Consider the following 17332-nt stretch of genomic DNA (forward strand, 5'->3'; position numbering starts at 1 on the left):
GGTGTAATGCTCTGCCCAAGCAGTCATCTGTCCTGAAAAGCTTTCTGAATTTTTATACGTTTCTTGCTTGCTGAAGACTGCTGCTTCTAAAATTTTGGTTAATAGGTATTTCCACCCCCCAAAAAACAAGCATAGGCTTTCCTATTCTCTTTCTTGGCAAGGTTTTACTTATACAGAAAATATTTAGTTTGAAAAAATTAAGAAAGTGGTTAATGTATAGTGTGAATTAGGTTTTTTGTTTGTTTGTTTTTTAGTTCAATGGTCACCTTAGCATCGTTTCTCTCAGAAGGTTTAGGTCTAAGCCTTTCTTTCAAGGAGAGATGCATTATACCCTTAAAGGGTCTGTTACTAGTTCATTCTGTAAACCAGAATGAGGGTCAGATCAATTTCAGTGTTATCATTATTTTTAAAGTTGTTAAATTTTTATGTAACCTATTAACTACAAAGAAAATAAACTATTGATCTAAAGTTTGAAAGGTCATATATAATTTTAATAGGTATGTATAATTGAAATTATTGGCTTCACTTACAGTTGATTCTATTTCATTTCAATTTATTATGTGTATGACACTTTATTAAATTATTTTAAATTATTACTATTTTATAATTGTGTTTTTATAAATTATTTCAGTATTTATGTTATTTATGGATAATTATTTTTCTGCTCCTTTTCCACTTTAGGTGATGCGGCAGACATGTCAGGTAAGGAAAACAGCATTTCTGTTGTAGTTCCAGTGTTTGGTAATGATAGTCCAAATTTTCATAGTGTAATGAGATATTTGAATGTATTTCTGATTTTTAAAAATAAAGAATACATCATTTTAATGTCATGGTTTTGAGCCCAATCCACAAAAATAATAATAATAATTTAAAAAAATAATAATATATTTTGGCTTATTTAGTGTGCCCCGCACTGGGTAAGCCCAATACATGTATGACCTATTTAGTCATCACAAGAATTCTTCTTTTTTTTTTTGTATTTTTCTGAAGCTGGAAACGGGGAGGCAGTCAGACAGACTCCCGCATGCGCCCGACCGGGATCCACCCACCATGCCCACCAGGGGGCGATGCTCTGCCCATCCAGGACGTTGCTCTGTTGTGACTAGAGCCACTCTAGCACCTGAGGCAGAGGCCATGGAGCCATCCCCAGCACCCAGGCCATCTTTTTGCTCCAATGGAGCCTCGGCTGCAGGAGGGGAAGAGAGAGACAGAGAGGAAGGAGAGAGGGACGGGTGGAGAAGCAGATGGGCGCCTCTCCTGTGTGCCCTGGCCGGGAATCGAACCCGGGACTTCCGCACGCCAGGCCGACGCTCTACCACTGAGCTAACTGGCCAGGGCCAAGAATTCTTTATGGTAGGAATTAACTTGCCAATATCATGCAGCTGGTAAAAGTGGAGATGGGTTGAAAACTTAATCTTAAATATGAATCAGTACATTTATTGCCTAAAAATAACATTTAAAAAATTTATTTTTTGTATACTATCCCAATTATTAAACATATTAGAGCAATAGATTTTTAAGATTTAAGAATAACTCTACATTGATTTTGATTGTGGCCTTGTGAATTTAAAAAGCTATTATGGCCTGACCTATGGTGGCACAGTGGATAAAGCGTCGACCTGGAAATACTGAGGTCGCCGGTTCGAAATCCTGGGCTTGCCTGGTCAAGGCACATAAGGGAGTTGATGCTTCCAGCTCCTCCCCCCTTCTCTCTCTCTGTCTCTCCTCTCTCTCCCCCTCTCTCTCTCCTCTCTAAAAATGAATAAATAAAATTTAAGAAATTAAATAATAAAAGGATTTAAAAAAACTATTATATAAGCAATGAGTGTTCATTGTTTTTAGCTGTATGATAACTAGGCTTTTCAACTCAACTTTGTTTACATAATGTAGTAAGCATTAATAGTTTGATAAGAAAACATTTCCCAGTGATTTGTATCTATTTCCCTGCCCTCTCCTTTTTCAGCATAGAGCATAATTTTGTGATTTGACTATTGTTACAGATTTATTCAACACAGTGACAACGTTCTTGCTTTCTTGGTTACACAGAACAGAGGTTGGCAGTCTGCAGCCCTTGGGCTGTTTTTATATAACTCAGGAACTAAGTACAGTTTTTACTAATTTAAATAGTTGGAAAAAAATCAAAAGCAGTCTAGAGTTTCACAGGACATGAAAGTTGTGTGAAACAAAATTTCAGTATCCACAGATAAATTTTATCGGACACAGCCCCGCCCACTAAGTCACGTGCTGCTCCCAGCAGCTCTGTGCTCCAGCGGCAGCGCTGAGTGAGCCCAGACCGGAACTTTCCGGGGTGCAGTGCTGCACGCAGGCGGCAGGGGGCAGTCACTACCTGAGGGTGTGAGTGCCGTGTGCACCGCAATACTGCATTGTGTTTGCTTTTCAACCATGTGAAGGAAAGGAAAGTGGACTTGGAATGTCGTACTTTTAAGTCACAGTGAAGGGTGGATTATATTGTTATCAAATCAGATGGTAAAACATTGCATTTATTATGCAAGGATACTATAGCTGTGCTAAAAGAACATATGTCACGTTTTCTCATTCAACTTTATCAGGATAGTCTCAGCTCAAAGGAAAACAAAATTAGAAAAATTAGATAATTCAAAACAATATCTCATCACAACAGAATTTCTTCACAAAAATAAAAAATAAGATGAGGCTACAACCAAAGTGAGTTTCTGAATGGCTCATTTGTTAGCCACTCAAGAGAAGCTGTTTACTGACCATAAGTTAATTAAGTCATGTTTGATTGGAGCAAACGTGTCCAGAGAAAATAAAGTTATTTTAGACTGTCAGCTGTTTAGCAAAAACCGTTGTTAAAGGAGTTGGAAATGCTAGGAACAAAATCAATAATCAATTAAAAGCAAGACAAATAGGAAAATGATTTTGAATGGTTTCTGTTGGCCCTTGATAGGTTGACAAATGTTTACATTTGTTCATTTGAGGAATCAGTGCCAACTTTGAAGTGACTGAAGAGTTAGCCACTGTTAGTCTCCATTAACAACGAAGAAAGATAATATTTTCAAAGAAGTTAAGAAAACATTAATTCAGTACATAAGCAAAATCTGCTAAGAAGCATTGCAGCCCATGGTGGTAGAAAGTGTGTGTGGGGGTGAGGAGCTGGAGCAGACAAAGGGAGGAGCTGGCTTAGTTTACAAAGCTTGTGCAGTTTAAGGTATTTAAAGCCTGTGGTGGCTCTGGCCTGTTGGCTCAGCGGTAGAGCATTGGCCTAGCCCAGGGGTCCCCAAACTACGGCCCGTGGGCCGCATGCGGCCCCCTGAGGCCATTTATCCGGCCCCCGCCACACTTCCGGAAGGGGCACCTCTTTCATTGGTGGTCAGTGAGAGGAGCACATTGACCATCTCATTAGCCAAAAGCAGGCCCATAGTTCCCATTGAAATACTGGTCAGTTTGTTGATTTAAATTTACTTGTTCTTTATTTTAAATATTGTATTTGTTCCCATTTTGTTTTTTTACTTTAAAATAAGATATGTGCAGTGTGCATAGGGATTTGTTCATAGGTTTTTTTATAGTCCGGCCCTCCAGTGGTCTGAGGGACAGTGAACTGGCCCCCTGTGTAAATAGTTTGGGGACCCCTGGCCTAGCCTGTGGAGGTCCAGAGTTCGATTCCTGGTCAGGGCACACAGGAGAAGCACCCATCTGCTTCTCCCCTCTCCCCCCTCTCTTTTCTATCTCTCTCTCTTCCCCTCCCGTAGCCAAGGCTCCATTGGAGCAAAGTTGGCCCGCGCGCTGAGGATGGCTCCATGGCCTCTGCCTCAGGTGCTAGAATGGCTCCAGCTGCAACACAGCAATGTCTCAGATGGGCAGAGCGTCGCCCCCTGGTGGGCGTGCCGGGTAGATCCCGGTCGGGTGCATGCGGGAGTCTGTCTGTCTCTCCCCGTTTCCAGCTTCAGAAAAATGCAAAAAAAAAAAAAATTAGAGACAAAAATAACAGGTGTGATGTTTCTGGAAAATCCATTGTCTATCTAATCTCATTTAGGCAGATACAGTAAATGAATTACCCGGAGGTGCTTTCTGTAAACATAAGAATGTTTTTATATTATAGAAGACACATGTAGTATTCATCACTAGCAAAAAGGTAGAATGATCTATCCATATATATTTGGTTTAAATTTGAACCACCTACCATTCCTATTGGTATTAAGTTACAGTCCCCATATCCTTTACTTTTACTGAGTGAGGAACACTCAAATTTTAGTCCAGTACTTAAAATATTGTCAGTTTTCCACACATAATTTTATGTTTATTTTCATGTATATAGTTTTGACTTTTTACATAAAGTTGCATAAATCTTACATCAATTGTAATTGAAAAAAAGTTTAAAGAATAATGAAAAAATTAAGTGGCAAAAATCTTTGAACAATTTCTATTTAATAATAGTAAAATTAAACCCCTGTTTAATAGTTTGTAACTACTTTCTTTGGGGAACTTCAGACTTCAGTTATTATGGTATATAATATAAATTGTAGATGGTGTATAATATAGTCTAATTTTATCAGAATATTTTCTTTAGAGACCAAAATCTTTTTCTGCACCAAATGGTGTTAAAGCAGCTTGTCTTACTTAACAGTTTTTTATTTTTGAAATACATTATTTGTAGCAGATTTATAATTTAAAGCAAATACGAGTTAGTATTTTGATTATTTTACTAAGCACGTATGTTCTGAGACTGAATTAGCTGCTGAATTCACTTCTCTGTTCTTTTGAGGGTGTAATTCGTTTTAAAAGGACACTACAGAGCCCTGGCCGGTTGGCTCAGTGGTAGAGCGTCGGCCTGGCGTGCAGAAGTCCCAGGTTCGATTCCCGGCCAAGGCACACAGGAGAAGCGCCCATCTGCTTCTCCACCCCTCCCCCTCTCCTTCCTCTCTGTCTCTCTCTTACCCTCCCGCAGCCGGGGCTCCGTTGGAGCAAAGATAGCCCGGGCGCTGGGGATGGCTCCTTGGCCTCTGCCCCAGGCGCTAGAGTGGCTCTGGTCACGACAGAGCGACGCCCCGGAGGGGCAGAGCATCGCCCCCTGGTGGGCGTGCCAGGTGGATCCTGGTCGGGCGCATGTGGGAGTCTGTCTGTCTATCCCCGTTTCCAGCTTCAGAAAAATACAAAAATAAATAAATAATTAAGGACACTACAGAGCTATGATTTTTAAACTTAGAAAATACAGAGACCTGGGGAATATTTCTAAGCAGTAGAAACTGGCTCCACAAGATGAATAACAACAAATTTAATTTTTTTTTTTTTGTATTTTTCTGAAGCTGGAAACGGGGAGAGACAGACAGACTCCCGCATGCACCAGACCAGGATCCACCCAGCACGCCCACCAGGGGCGACGCTCTGCCCACCAGGGGGCGATGCTCTGCCCCTCTGGGGCGTCACTCTGCCGCGAGCAGAGCCACTCTAGCACCTGGGGCAGAGGCCAAGCAGCCATCCCCAGCGCCCAGGCCATCTTTGCTCCAATGGAGCCTCAGCTGCAGGAGGGGAAGAGAGAGAGAGAGAGGAAAGAGGGGGTGGGGGTGGAGAAGGAAATGGGCACTTTTCCTATGTGCCCTTGCCGGGAATCGAACCCGGGTCCCCCGCACGCCAGGCCGACGCTCTACCGCTGAGCCAACCGGCCAGGGCCCAACAAATTTAATTTTTTTAAAAAGATCAGTTTTATATAAAGTGACCTGGACTTAGCATTTTAGCAGATCTCTGCACAGTGTACAGATTTCTTCAGAGATCTCTGTGGTCTCCTTCCTAACGCTCTCCTCGACGGTGTTTGCTTTTCATCTCTCCTTAGGCAGCCTGAGTGCTGAGCATACCCGTATTTACCTGTGTAATATGTATGCATTTCTCCACATAATTATATAAAGATTGAACGTGTTTCTAAAAACACACACTAATTTTGAGGCGTTGTTCTAGATGGCGGTTATCTAATTTGCTATCTAAATGCTGTTTTCTCAGAAGTACAACTTGGACTAGAGACTGAAGAAGTATTCTGTAGTTTTTTCCTTTCCTCCCTCCTCCCTCTTCTTTCTCTGTACCTAGAACTAATGATGACCTTCTGCAGGAAGCACACCGTCTCTCTTGGGTACACATTTCTCCACGTGTCAGAGCTGCGTGTGGCTCCGCTTCAGCAATGGAGACATTTGTGAGAAGCGTGTGACCACTTTTGCATCTTGTCTCTCTTTAGCTACCGCTCCTTCTATCCACATCTGGGACGCGATGAACAAGCAGACGCTCTCCGTCCTGAGGTGCTCCCACTCCAAGGGCGTGTGCTCCGTGAGCTTCAGTGCCACCGGCAGGCTCTTGCTGTCCGTGGGGCTGGACCCCGAGCACACTGTCACCATCTGGAGGTGGCAGGAAGGTAGGAGTCGTGTGTGTGTGTGATTTTTTAAAAGGAAGCATATGGTCATGTGAATTCCCTATTTAGTATAGTATTTGCCGTAACTTGGTGACGCCTTACACTATCCACAGTGCTCAGCTGGTGGCCCTGTGGGTCTGTCCCACTGTGAATACCCAGGGAAACTCCGAGCGCGCCAGACATTAACAAATGAGTCATTAATAGTAGAAGTGATTTGCCGTTCTTGCCTTCCAGTAAGAAACTATGTATATAAGTGTTTTGCTAATTATTATTTTATTGGTTATGGGATCTTAATCAAGAATGGAAGTGGGCCCTGGCCAGGCAGCTCAGTTGGGTAGAGCATCTTACTGAAATGCCAAGGTTATGGGTTTGATCCCCGGTCAGGGCACATACAAGAATCAGTTATTGAATGCCGAAGAAAAGGAACAGCAATCGATGTTTCTCTCTCTTCATTCCTCTAAAATCAATAGATTGGGGAAAAAAAAAAGAATGGAAATGAAGTATATTGTAAGTGATAACGGAAGAAGAATCATGTAATATTACTTAGTATACTTCTGACAAAACTCAGATACATAGCTACTAGAAAAAGTGAAAGTTATAGAGCTATATAGAAAAAAATAAGATATGGTTTTCTAAATCTAAAATGCCCCTCAATCAACAACAGCAGTCCTGTAGCTGACCAGTAAAAGGTTGCTGGATAGATGCTCATGGGACAGAAGAACAAACAACTTCCAATTTTAATAAGTTTTTATATACCAAAATTAAATGAAAATGTCCCTTCAATCAGTGGTTTTTGACCTTTTTACACTTGGAGACTGGTGAAAATAGAATTATTTTGCAGACCACTAAGGCAGAAATCACCTGAGCTTAAGCGATTTCAGCTAAGATCATTGGGTCTGTAATCTTCATACATCAGGGTGGTTAACTCTTTCACGGACCAGCACGAAATTTCTGGCGGACCAGAGGTGGAAAAGCACTGCCTTGAATGATAACGAAGCTCCCTGTAGAGACGTCAGTTGCAAAAGTATGTACAAAGGACCCCTCTCCACAAGTCATTGTATGTCATGTGGTTGCTAGGTAGTCATACAAGGAACACACTCTCTCTTTTTTATAAGCATTTGCTTTTTGAACTGTGTATTTTAACCGTTTGATCCTATAAAAATTAGTTCTTAAATCAACCTGTGCAATTTTGTTCTGTCTTTGTTATCAGGTGCCAAAATTGCCAGCAAAGCTGGTCACAGCCAACGCATTTTTGTGGCAGAATTCCGGCCGGATTCAGACTCCCAGTTTGTCTCGGTGGGAGTAAAACACGTGAAGTTCTGGACGCTGGCAGGGAGGGCTCTTCTGAGCAAGAAGGGGCTGCTGAGCTCCCTGGACGACGCCCGGATGCAGACCATGCTGGCTGTCGCCTTTGGGGCCGTAGGTCTCTCAGAATGCGTGTGGCGTGTGGTAGTGTACTCGGAACTACCTAAACTGGATTACTTGGCATTTTCTTGCCTTAGATAAGTCACACTAATGCAGTATATGTGGCACTGTAACCCACGAGTCATTCCATGTGTCCTGGCCATGCATATATTTCATCTTTCAAAATCTGACACTTTCAGAAATCAGGGAGTGGGAAAAGGAAATTAACAAGGAAGGATTATAATGAAATACTTGAATCCCTGGGCTCTTGCCATTCTAGAAAGCTTTCGTTACTTTTGTATTTGTCACTCTAAATCTCCTAGGTCCTAAGAATTTGTCAGAATAAAAGATAAATCAAGAAATGTAATTTTCTTTTTTTCTTTTTAATGTTTGTTTTATTGATTTGAGAGAGAGGAAGAGGGAGAGAGAGACAAGGAACATCGATCTGTTCCTGGATGTGCCCTGACCGGGTATCACACCGGCAACCTCTGTACTTCCGGATGATGCTCTACCCACTGAGCCATCTGACCAGGGCAAGAGATGTAGTGTTTAAAAGGTCGTACTTGGGTTTAGGATTCCCTTTGCTTTCTATCGTCTTATCACATAGCTGGAAGTGTTCTCGGCCAGTGTCTCATTCAGGGACAAGAGCACAACTCCTGGTCTTAATAGAAAGTGTGCAAGGCCCTGGCCGGGTGGGCCAGTGGGTGAAGCATCGTCCTGGTGCTTCGAGGTCTCAGGCTCAGTCCCCAGCAGGGCACCTATGAGAAACGGCCGTGAGGGCACGACTAAATGGAAGTGGAACAAGTTGATGCTTCTCTCTCTCTCTCCCTCTCCTTTCCTCTTTCAGTCAATGGAAAAACTTAAAAAAGGAAAAAAGTATTCAAGAGACACTTTCTACCCTGCCCCCACCCCCCGGGACTGTGTTTACAGCCCACACCTCTCTCATCCCCGTCCTGCCGGCCCAGCTCCCGGAAGCCTGGGTGCGTCGGAAACCTCGGTTTCCTTCCCAGAGTGCTTATGTGGGTGTAAACTGGAAGGAAGGAAATGATCATTTTAGAACCTTTAACCCTTTGAGGAGTGAGTTTTTTTCATGCTAGTTGACCCCTGGGAGGTTTTGTTTTTTTTCCAAACAATGAAATTAGTTACAGTTTTATTAACCTAAAATCATGTTTGTTTGATAATCAATTTATGGAAACAAGAACATACATTTGCCTTTTTTTAATGTTGCCTCACACATTTTTAAAATAAAAATTTTTGTTAAAATCGTCCTCTGGATGGTCAGGAGGCACGAGGACCTACATGAACGTTCGTACTACTCAGAGGGTTAAGCACACTTATGCTTTTGAGAAAAAGATCATTGAAAATGTTGACCGTGCCATGTCAGACTTCGCTGGAATCTCTTGGGGATTCTTAATATAAGAACAGTAACTCCTGCCCGGAGGGAAACCCCACACATTCAGATGCCTCTGGTGTGTAATTTGCCCACATAGGTGAACTTGCTCCACATATAAAACTCCTTATGTCAATTGTCCATTCCCAGTAGAAAATTAAACTTGAGGATTAGAATGTGAGGCATACTTGAGTTTTATATTTGAAGGGACAGTGCAGTCAACGAGAAAGTTTCGTTACATCACAGGGAGGGTCTTTTGTTCAGTTGAAGCCCTTTGAAGCTCTGTGCTAGGCATTACGGAAACAGCAGAGAAAGAGAACACTGCTGGTTACACTTGGACTGTTGACATCCTGACTGCAGATAAGGCATGCATTAATGATGCTCCTAGATGACAAATAACTTACTCAAATATGAGCTGGACAGCAAGTATAAACCCTGAAGAATTTGCAGTCACATTAAGTTGTAGGGAAGTGAAACATACAAACTGGTATTCTCAGTAAGAGGAAAGAAATATATCAGTTTGTTTCTGTGATCATTCATTGTTTTATTTTGCTCCTGGTTTCTTCTATGTTTTGGGTAAAAATAGCGCCCGACACAGCATGGGGAATGGTCCCCACGGAGGGGTCACCGTTCTCCAAGGGACCTAACGCATATGTGATAAACTTTGGGTACTTTATCATATTTTGGATTGATTGCAGAAAGGCATTAACTTTTGATATCTTGATTTTAAGAAATGGCAGGTGTTAACTGAGTTTTTAACTTCAATGAGTTAGTGAAATCTGAAAAACAACGACTTTGCTATAGGTAGTTTTACTTTATGTGACAAAAGCAAACCTAACAAAAAGTTACCTCACTTCCTAGTTTTATTCTTTTCTCATTCTGTGACTGTGGCCTTTACGTTACTATCCGGCAGGGGCAGGGAAGCCACCCCAGGGGACGATATGAATGAGAAGTACAGCATTCTGTAGTCGGAAGAGACCTTAGAGGCCGAATTCCCTGGTTGATCAGGAACAGGCAGATCGCAGAGAGGGTCAAGCCTTGCCCGAGGCCCTGCCAGCTAATAAGTGCTGGACCTGGCCAAGGGAAGCGCCCGGACAGAACCGAGCCTCGCGGTGCGGGTCCGACGGCGAGGCCGCCGTCCTCCCACCGTGCCCGTGCCTGTGTCCACGGTGAGCTAGGCGCCCACTGACTAGAGAATTGCATCTGTTTGAACTCTGTTGGAACTTTTGATGAGTTTATCTTCCCCGCTCCTTTTCAGAATAACTTGACGTTTACAGGTACCGTCAGTGGAGATGTCTGTGTGTGGAAAGATCACGTGTTGTGTAGGATGGTGGCCAGAGCGCACAACGGGCCCGTGTTTGCCATGTACACCACCCTGCGGGACGGACTGATCGTGACCGGCGGCAAGGAGAGGCCGTGAGTCCCCTTTATTCCCCGGCCGCGTGCGTGCGTGCGTGCGCATCGCGGTCTGCGCGGGGCTCGCCGTCCGTCTGGCTGTGTCTAGGTTACGTGGACCCTCTCTGACCCTCCTCACCGATGCTGCCCCTCTCAGCGCCTACTCTGTGCCTCCTTGTAGGTTCCTATTTCTGATCTCAGATAGCCTTGTAGATAAATAACAGCTGGGGTGGTGATTTTTCTGGGCTATGGATAGATAGTTATTCTGAAAGTTAAGAATTGATTTTCCTGCTTGATCAGGTGGTGGCGCAGTGAATAGAGCATTGGGCAGGTTCGAAACCCTGAGGTCCCCGGTTTGAGCGCGGCCTCATCCAGCTTGAGTGTGAGGTCATAGACATGACGCCATGATTGCCAGCTTGAGCCCCAAGGTCGCTGGCTTGAAGCCCAAGGTGGTCTTCAAGGTGGCTTGAGCCCAAGGTCACTGGCTCGGCCAGAGTTCCCAGTCAAGGCACATATGAGAAAGCAATCAATGAGAAACTAAGTTGCCGCAATGAATAATTGATGCTTCTCATCTCTCTCATTTCCTGTCTGTCCCTATATGTCCCTCTAAAAAAAAAAAATTATTTTCCCGATCTGTATGCCTGCATACGTATTTGTGGAGTAATAGGAGACTCATGGTAAGCTCTGTCACTAAGCCCTGGATGATCCTGACTGCCAGGTTGAGTGCAGACAGGACCCTGAGGGCAGAGCGCCCGCGCTGCTAGGAGACGATGAGGGCGCTGGGACAAGCTCTGCCCGTGTGCTTTTGCTTGAGGCCAGCTTGTTAGATAAAACTGCGCAACACAAGATCGCCAAAATCAAATCTGAGGAGAGGCCTTTTCCTGAGTGGTTTTCAGCTCTTCCAGTGGAAACTAGATACTTACCGTTCATTTCCTACCAGCATACTCATGCCCATGTTAAAATGTAACATACAATGTGACCGAGCAGTACGTACATACCAGTGCAGAATTGGAAGAGCCTATGTATGTCCGTAAAGGAGACATGACAGCTTGTACCCCCCATACAGGGAGACTGTACGTGGCACACGCACACGTTTGCCTGGAGATGGGCCGTTCTTCCAGCACATTGAGCAGTGCGCTTCGCAGGCTCACGACAGAAACCGTGAACGGGCTGTATTTTGTCTTTTATGTGTTACTCTGACATTTAGGGTTCCCACAAGTCAGGAAGTCTTGCACACCCCTAATCATTAGTAACTTACAACCTGTTTCAATGGGATATTTTTTTAATCTCAGGAATAGTTTTATAGCAAAGACGATAGGATGAACTTACCCAAATCCCAAAGGTAACACGGCACATTTCACTGATGCCTCTAAATCAGAACAAATGAAAACGCAACTGCCTGAATATTAAAAAAAAAGAAAGAAAAGATATAATGTAAGCTTATTAGATAAAATATGTATTTCTTTCCTGTGGTTTTTTTTTCTTTTTCTTTTTTCAGTAGGATATGTCAATAATAATGGTAGGAAAAAATGTGCTTCTGTTCTGACTCTTAAAGGTCTTTTTGCAGCTTGGCACCTGTAACCCCTTCCCCATCCTTGCGTTTCCATCGTCCTCTTGCCATTAAACCCCCCTGTGCCTCTCCGTCATCAGGAGGTATTCTGAAAGGACACGTTCGGGTGGTGGGGAGGTCGGAGGTGAGGAGCTAAATAAAATTATGGTTGTGTCAGGAAATGAATTTTCATAAAATTTGCTTAAACTGAATGTTTGAATACAGTGTATCTTTAAATTGCCATTAAAAGTTTAGAAGAATATATAAAGTTACAAATATCAGGGCTTTTTGTAGTATCTTGCTTATGATTTAGTATTTGATAAAAATTATTTGCAATAGCCAACAATATTTTTTTATTTTGGTTTGGGCTCTTCTTTACTTAGGTCCAAAGAAGGAGGCGCGGTCAAACTGTGGGATCAGGAACTGAGGCGATGCCGCGCGTTCCGGCTGGAGACGGGACAAGTCACAGACTGCGTCCGCTCCGTGTGCAGAGGCAAAGTAAGCTGCTCCGGGGCCGCCGGGGTGCCGCGGGGAGCAGGCGCGCGTCCCTGCGGACCTCTCCCCCTCGGCAGGTCGCGACGCGGTCGGTCTCGCTCCGCCTTTCCCCGCTGCTGCTGCGGTCGGCCCGCGCAGCGCGGCGGGGAGGGTCCTGTCCTGTCCGCGGTCGGCCCGCGCAGCGCGGCGGGGAGGGGGCTGTCTGCCGCAGCTTCCAGCTTCCCTTGAATCTGCTACCATGTTTCCTCGAAAATAAGACAGTGTGTTATATTAATTTTTGCTCCTAAAGACGCGCTAGGTTTTATTTTCAGGGGATGTCTTATTTTTCCATGAACAAGAATTCAAGTTTATTGTTGAACAGAAAAATCAACATTTATTAATATACTGTAGTCATGTCATCACAAACATCAGCATAACCAGCCAAACTCTGAATTCCATCAAGAATTTCCTGTGACTCTATTTCCATGTACAACAATCTACCGTTTCCCCGAAAATAAGACAATATCTTATATTAATTTTTACTCCTAAAAGCACGCTAGGTCTTATTTTCAGAGGAGGCCTTATATTTCTAAGCTTGAAAAAAATTGCGCTAGGTCTTATTATTGGGAGATGTCTTATTTTCGGTGAAACAGGATAATTCAGCGAGGGTAGAGGGGCTGGCCCGCCTCTCCCGGCTCGTCCTCACTAGGTCAGCTGGCTGTCTTGCTTTCTTAAACACACACAGTTCTATAGATAATTCTGACCAGGTACTTGAGAAAAGTTTATTATAGATCATCGACGTGTACTCGTCAGTCTGTATGTTACATATTAATTAAGCTTACTTTTTTTAATAGTTAAAATTTTTAGTTAAAATCCGGTACTTACTTTCTATATCTCAATACATGTACACCCCTTTGGAGATCTTCAGCCTAAAATATCATCAAAGTCAAAACTGGATGATTGGAGAAGCCAATAATGAGAAATTATCCTGAAGAAAATTTCTATTTTTAGCATGGGTTGACACGCAGCCCAGCCTAGTGCTCTTTTTTTTTTTTTTTTTGTATTTTTCTGAAGCTGGAAAAGGGGAGAGACAGTCAGACAGACTCCCGCATGCACCCGACCGGGATCCACCCGGCACGCCCACCAGGGGTGACGCTCCAAGCCTAGTGCTCTTGCACTTGCGTCTCTAGTCAGAGAAAAATGTACGTGCTAATGATTGGCTTGTACTAGATTAGTTCAAAGCACTAAGTTCTCTGACCCAATTCTAACGAGGCCGGGTGGGGGGATCCACCTCCCCCCCAAGCAATTCTGACACCAAGCAGGGGGTCTGAAAATTCAACTCAATTCTGACATTACCTGGAGCGAGCCTCGGGTCCCAGGAGACAGCCCCACCCCTTCAGACGCCAGTCCCAAGTCTAGGTGGTTACCGTACCTCCGAGCACCTGGTTACAGCCTGGAGCCCCCGCCAGGTCTGCCTCGCTGGAGCAGCGCACAGGACTTGGACAAACATGATCCTCACTGGCTCACAGGCCTCTAGTAAAGGGGTGCTGGGCCGCACAGCCACAAGTAGCCCTGCCTAGGGGGGAGGTGTGCGGGACGCTGGGGCTCCCATGCCTCCTCCCAGTATGCACGTGCTAGCCACCCCCTACCCGGGAGCTCTACAGCCCTGTCCCTGGGACTGTGGAGGCTTCGTCACGTCGTCGGGAGGAAATCCTTACCCACTGGTAATGGAGTCAACTTCCAGCCGCTCTCCTCTCCCGAGGTGGGTGTGGAGATGAACCGAGAGTTCTGACCCTCTGATATGAGTTGGTTCACCTGGCAACCCGTCCCCATCCTTAAGAGGAGTCTAAATGGCACCTCATTAACATAGTAAAAAACACCTGACATTCCTTAGATTCCAAGGGTTTTTGGAGCTTTCTGCCAGAAATGGAAGACCAAATGTATATTTTAAATCACAGTAACACATAGGTAGGGTCATTCTTGTATTATCAAGGGCAACTGTAGTATTAAATCTATTGGTCCCACTTACGTTTCAGGGCAAGATACTAGTCGGGACAAGGAATGCTGAAATAATTGAAGTTGGAGAGAAAAATGCAGCCTGTAATATTTTAGTTAACGGTCACGTGGATGGACCCATATGGGGACTAGCAACACACCCTTCCAGAGATTTCTTCCTTTCTGCTGCCGAAGATGGGACAGTTAGACTCTGGGATATTGCTGATAAAGTAGGTACAAATTATTTTTAAAAGATAATTTCTCAGAATTACGTTGAGAATTTCAGGAAGAGATTGGTCTGCTTTTTAAGGAACTTACTGGAGTTGTGTTGGTTCCCATGCAGAAGATGTTAAACAAAGTGAACCTGGGACACGCTGCGCGGACTGTGTGTTACAGCCCTGAAGGGGACATGGTGGCTATTGGGATGAGAAATGGAGAATTTATTATTTTACTGGTGAGCTCTCTAAAAATATGGGGAAAGAAGAGAGACAGACGATGTGCAATCCATGATATCAGGTTGGTCAACACGTAGTATTTCTAGTATACTCTTACACGACTGTTTGCATTTGAAAAAAGGTCCTGTGATCATAGCACTTTATCACATCATAAATTGTATGCTGAAATACGGCTGTTTGTGTCATTTACTTCTTGCTAAATTATGAATCCACCGGGAAGTGACCACAGTACCTTCTAATGGCCAGTACTCGGTGAATGTTGGATGAGTGTCGCCCTGCACATGTCCCGTGAGCTCCTCCTGCCAAGAATCTTTGTTCTGCCCTTCAAAAGTTGTCAGCCTGGAAAACTAGTTATAACCCTGAACATCTCACATCTCTTACTTCTCTTAATCTCAATTGAATATATAGTTCCTTCATTTAATACTCTGCTCCATTTAATAATTCAGACCGAATCTGAATTTTAAACTTTCCTCGAACCTTTACTTTTCATTACTTAAGCTTATTTTAATAGTGGCTACCATTTACTAAGTACTGCTACGTGGTCAAGATAGATTGAATTAAGGTCTGTCAAAATCATCTGGTTTTCACCAGTAAAACCCTGTTACAAATGAAACCTTCCTAAGAACTCAGTACATGAAACAGTCATGGCTTCCCTCAGCTTCCGTGTTCCTAAGGGACCTACCTCAGCAAGACTCATGGAGGTTTTCAAAAGACTGAATTGTGGAATACTGCCTCCCATGATCATTAGGCAAATAGTACTTTGTCTTTTAAAATACTTCCGGCCTGACCTGTGGTGGCGCAGTGGATAAAGCATCAACCTGGAAACACTGAGGTTGCTGGTTCAAAACCCTGGCTTGCCTGGTCAAGGCACATATGGGAGTTGATGCTTCCTGCTCCTCCCCCTTATCTCTCTCTCTCTCTCCCCCTTCCTCTCTAAAATGAATAAATAAAAAATTTTAAAAAAAGAAGAAAAAATAAAAATAAAAAAATAACTTCTTCCATCTTCATCTAACAACCTGCGTGAATTATGCTGGTCTGTGTTCTTTGCTGTTAGGATTCTTATCTTAGGTTATGTAACTTAGTGGGGTTTTTTTGTTGTTTTTTACAGAGACAGGATAGATAGGGACAGACAGGAACTGAGAGAGATGAGAAGCATCAATCATCAGTTTTTCATTGTGACATCTTAGTTGTTCATTGATTGCTTTCTCATATGTGCCTTGACCGTGGGGCTACAGCAGACCGAGTAACCCCTTGCTTGAGCCAGCGACCTTGGATCCAAGCTGGTGAGCTTTGCTCAAACCAGATGAGCCCTTGCTCAAACTGGCGACCTCGGGGTCTCGAACCTGGGTCCTCCACATCCCAGTCTGATGCTCTATCCACTGCGCCACCACCTGGTCAGGCTGTAACATAGTGGTTTTTAAAAAAGCATATACTTTTAAAGGAATTAGGAGATGAAAGTCCAGGAACAATTTAAAATTGAAACAAAATATAAAGCTTTTTGTTGTATGTAACACAAATATAATCAGTACACATAATCACTTGATTCTATTAGATAAACCTGTTTGAGGCCGTTATCACACACAGACTTGAGAGCCAGAAAGAAAAAGTCACAAGTCTTAGTTGTTTATACTATTTCATGTCACCTAATGCATCTTTTACATGTTTTGTTACATATTCAGATTTAGTCCAGATTCCCGGTTTCTGGCAGTGGGTTCTAGTGAGAACTCAGTGGATTTTTATGACCTATCACTGGGTCCCACCCTTAACAGAACCAGCTACTGCAAAGACATTCCAAGCTTCGTCATTCAGATGGACTTCTCTGCAGATGGCCGCCACCTCCAGGTACACTCGAGTCCTAGACATGCAGGTCGGTCTGCCCCATCTTGCTAGTGAGTGCATGTTCACACTCCCGCGTTCCAGCTTCCGGACTCCTGCCTTTCCTCTTCCTGTCTGCATTCTTTACTCTCCTGTTCTGCAGTCCTTTTCTCCTTTTTGAACAGGATTTTGTAGTTATCTTTCCATTCTTCGTAATGTTAGAAATGTAAATCGAGTACCACTTTGCCTACCGTACTGTGAACCTCAGGATTTTGCCTCTCACATCCTGGAATTCGTCTCGTTTTTGTATGCGCTTCAAGGTCTCCACTGGCTGCTATAAGCGGCATGTCTACGAAGTGCCTTCAGGAAGACGTCTTGTGGATCAGGCTGCCATGGACAGAATTACCTGGGCGACATGGACTAGGTACATTTCACAGAGCCAGGAAAGCCTGATTGAGGGCTGTTAGGAAAACCCTATTTCC

General features: G+C 43.7%; 1 protein-coding gene across 6 annotated transcripts in view; it reads left to right on the forward strand.

Moving 5' to 3' along the window:
- The window catches only part of EML5 (EMAP like 5), a 140550-nt gene that overhangs the window by 118200 nt on the left and 5018 nt on the right, over window positions 1-17332 (forward strand). For 5 of the 6 annotated variants that reach the window (XM_066387935.1, XM_066387937.1, XM_066387934.1 and 2 more), the window contains 9 exons: window positions 682-702; window positions 6203-6376; window positions 7584-7792; window positions 10426-10583; window positions 12495-12609; window positions 14622-14810; window positions 14924-15096; window positions 16715-16877; window positions 17171-17274. In XM_066387935.1, the coding sequence (XP_066244032.1) occupies window positions 682-702; window positions 6203-6376; window positions 7584-7792; window positions 10426-10583; window positions 12495-12609; window positions 14622-14810; window positions 14924-15096; window positions 16715-16877; window positions 17171-17274 (1306 nt within the window). Of the gene's footprint in view, window positions 1-681; window positions 703-6202; window positions 6377-7583; window positions 7793-10425; window positions 10584-12494; window positions 12610-14621; window positions 14811-14923; window positions 15097-16714; window positions 16878-17170; window positions 17275-17332 lie in introns of those variants that run through there. The other variant, XM_066387940.1, reaches the window with a different exon arrangement.

This window comes from Saccopteryx leptura, chromosome 6 (assembly GCF_036850995.1).
Source record: "Saccopteryx leptura isolate mSacLep1 chromosome 6, mSacLep1_pri_phased_curated, whole genome shotgun sequence".
Taxonomy (NCBI): domain Eukaryota; kingdom Metazoa; phylum Chordata; class Mammalia; order Chiroptera; family Emballonuridae; genus Saccopteryx; species Saccopteryx leptura.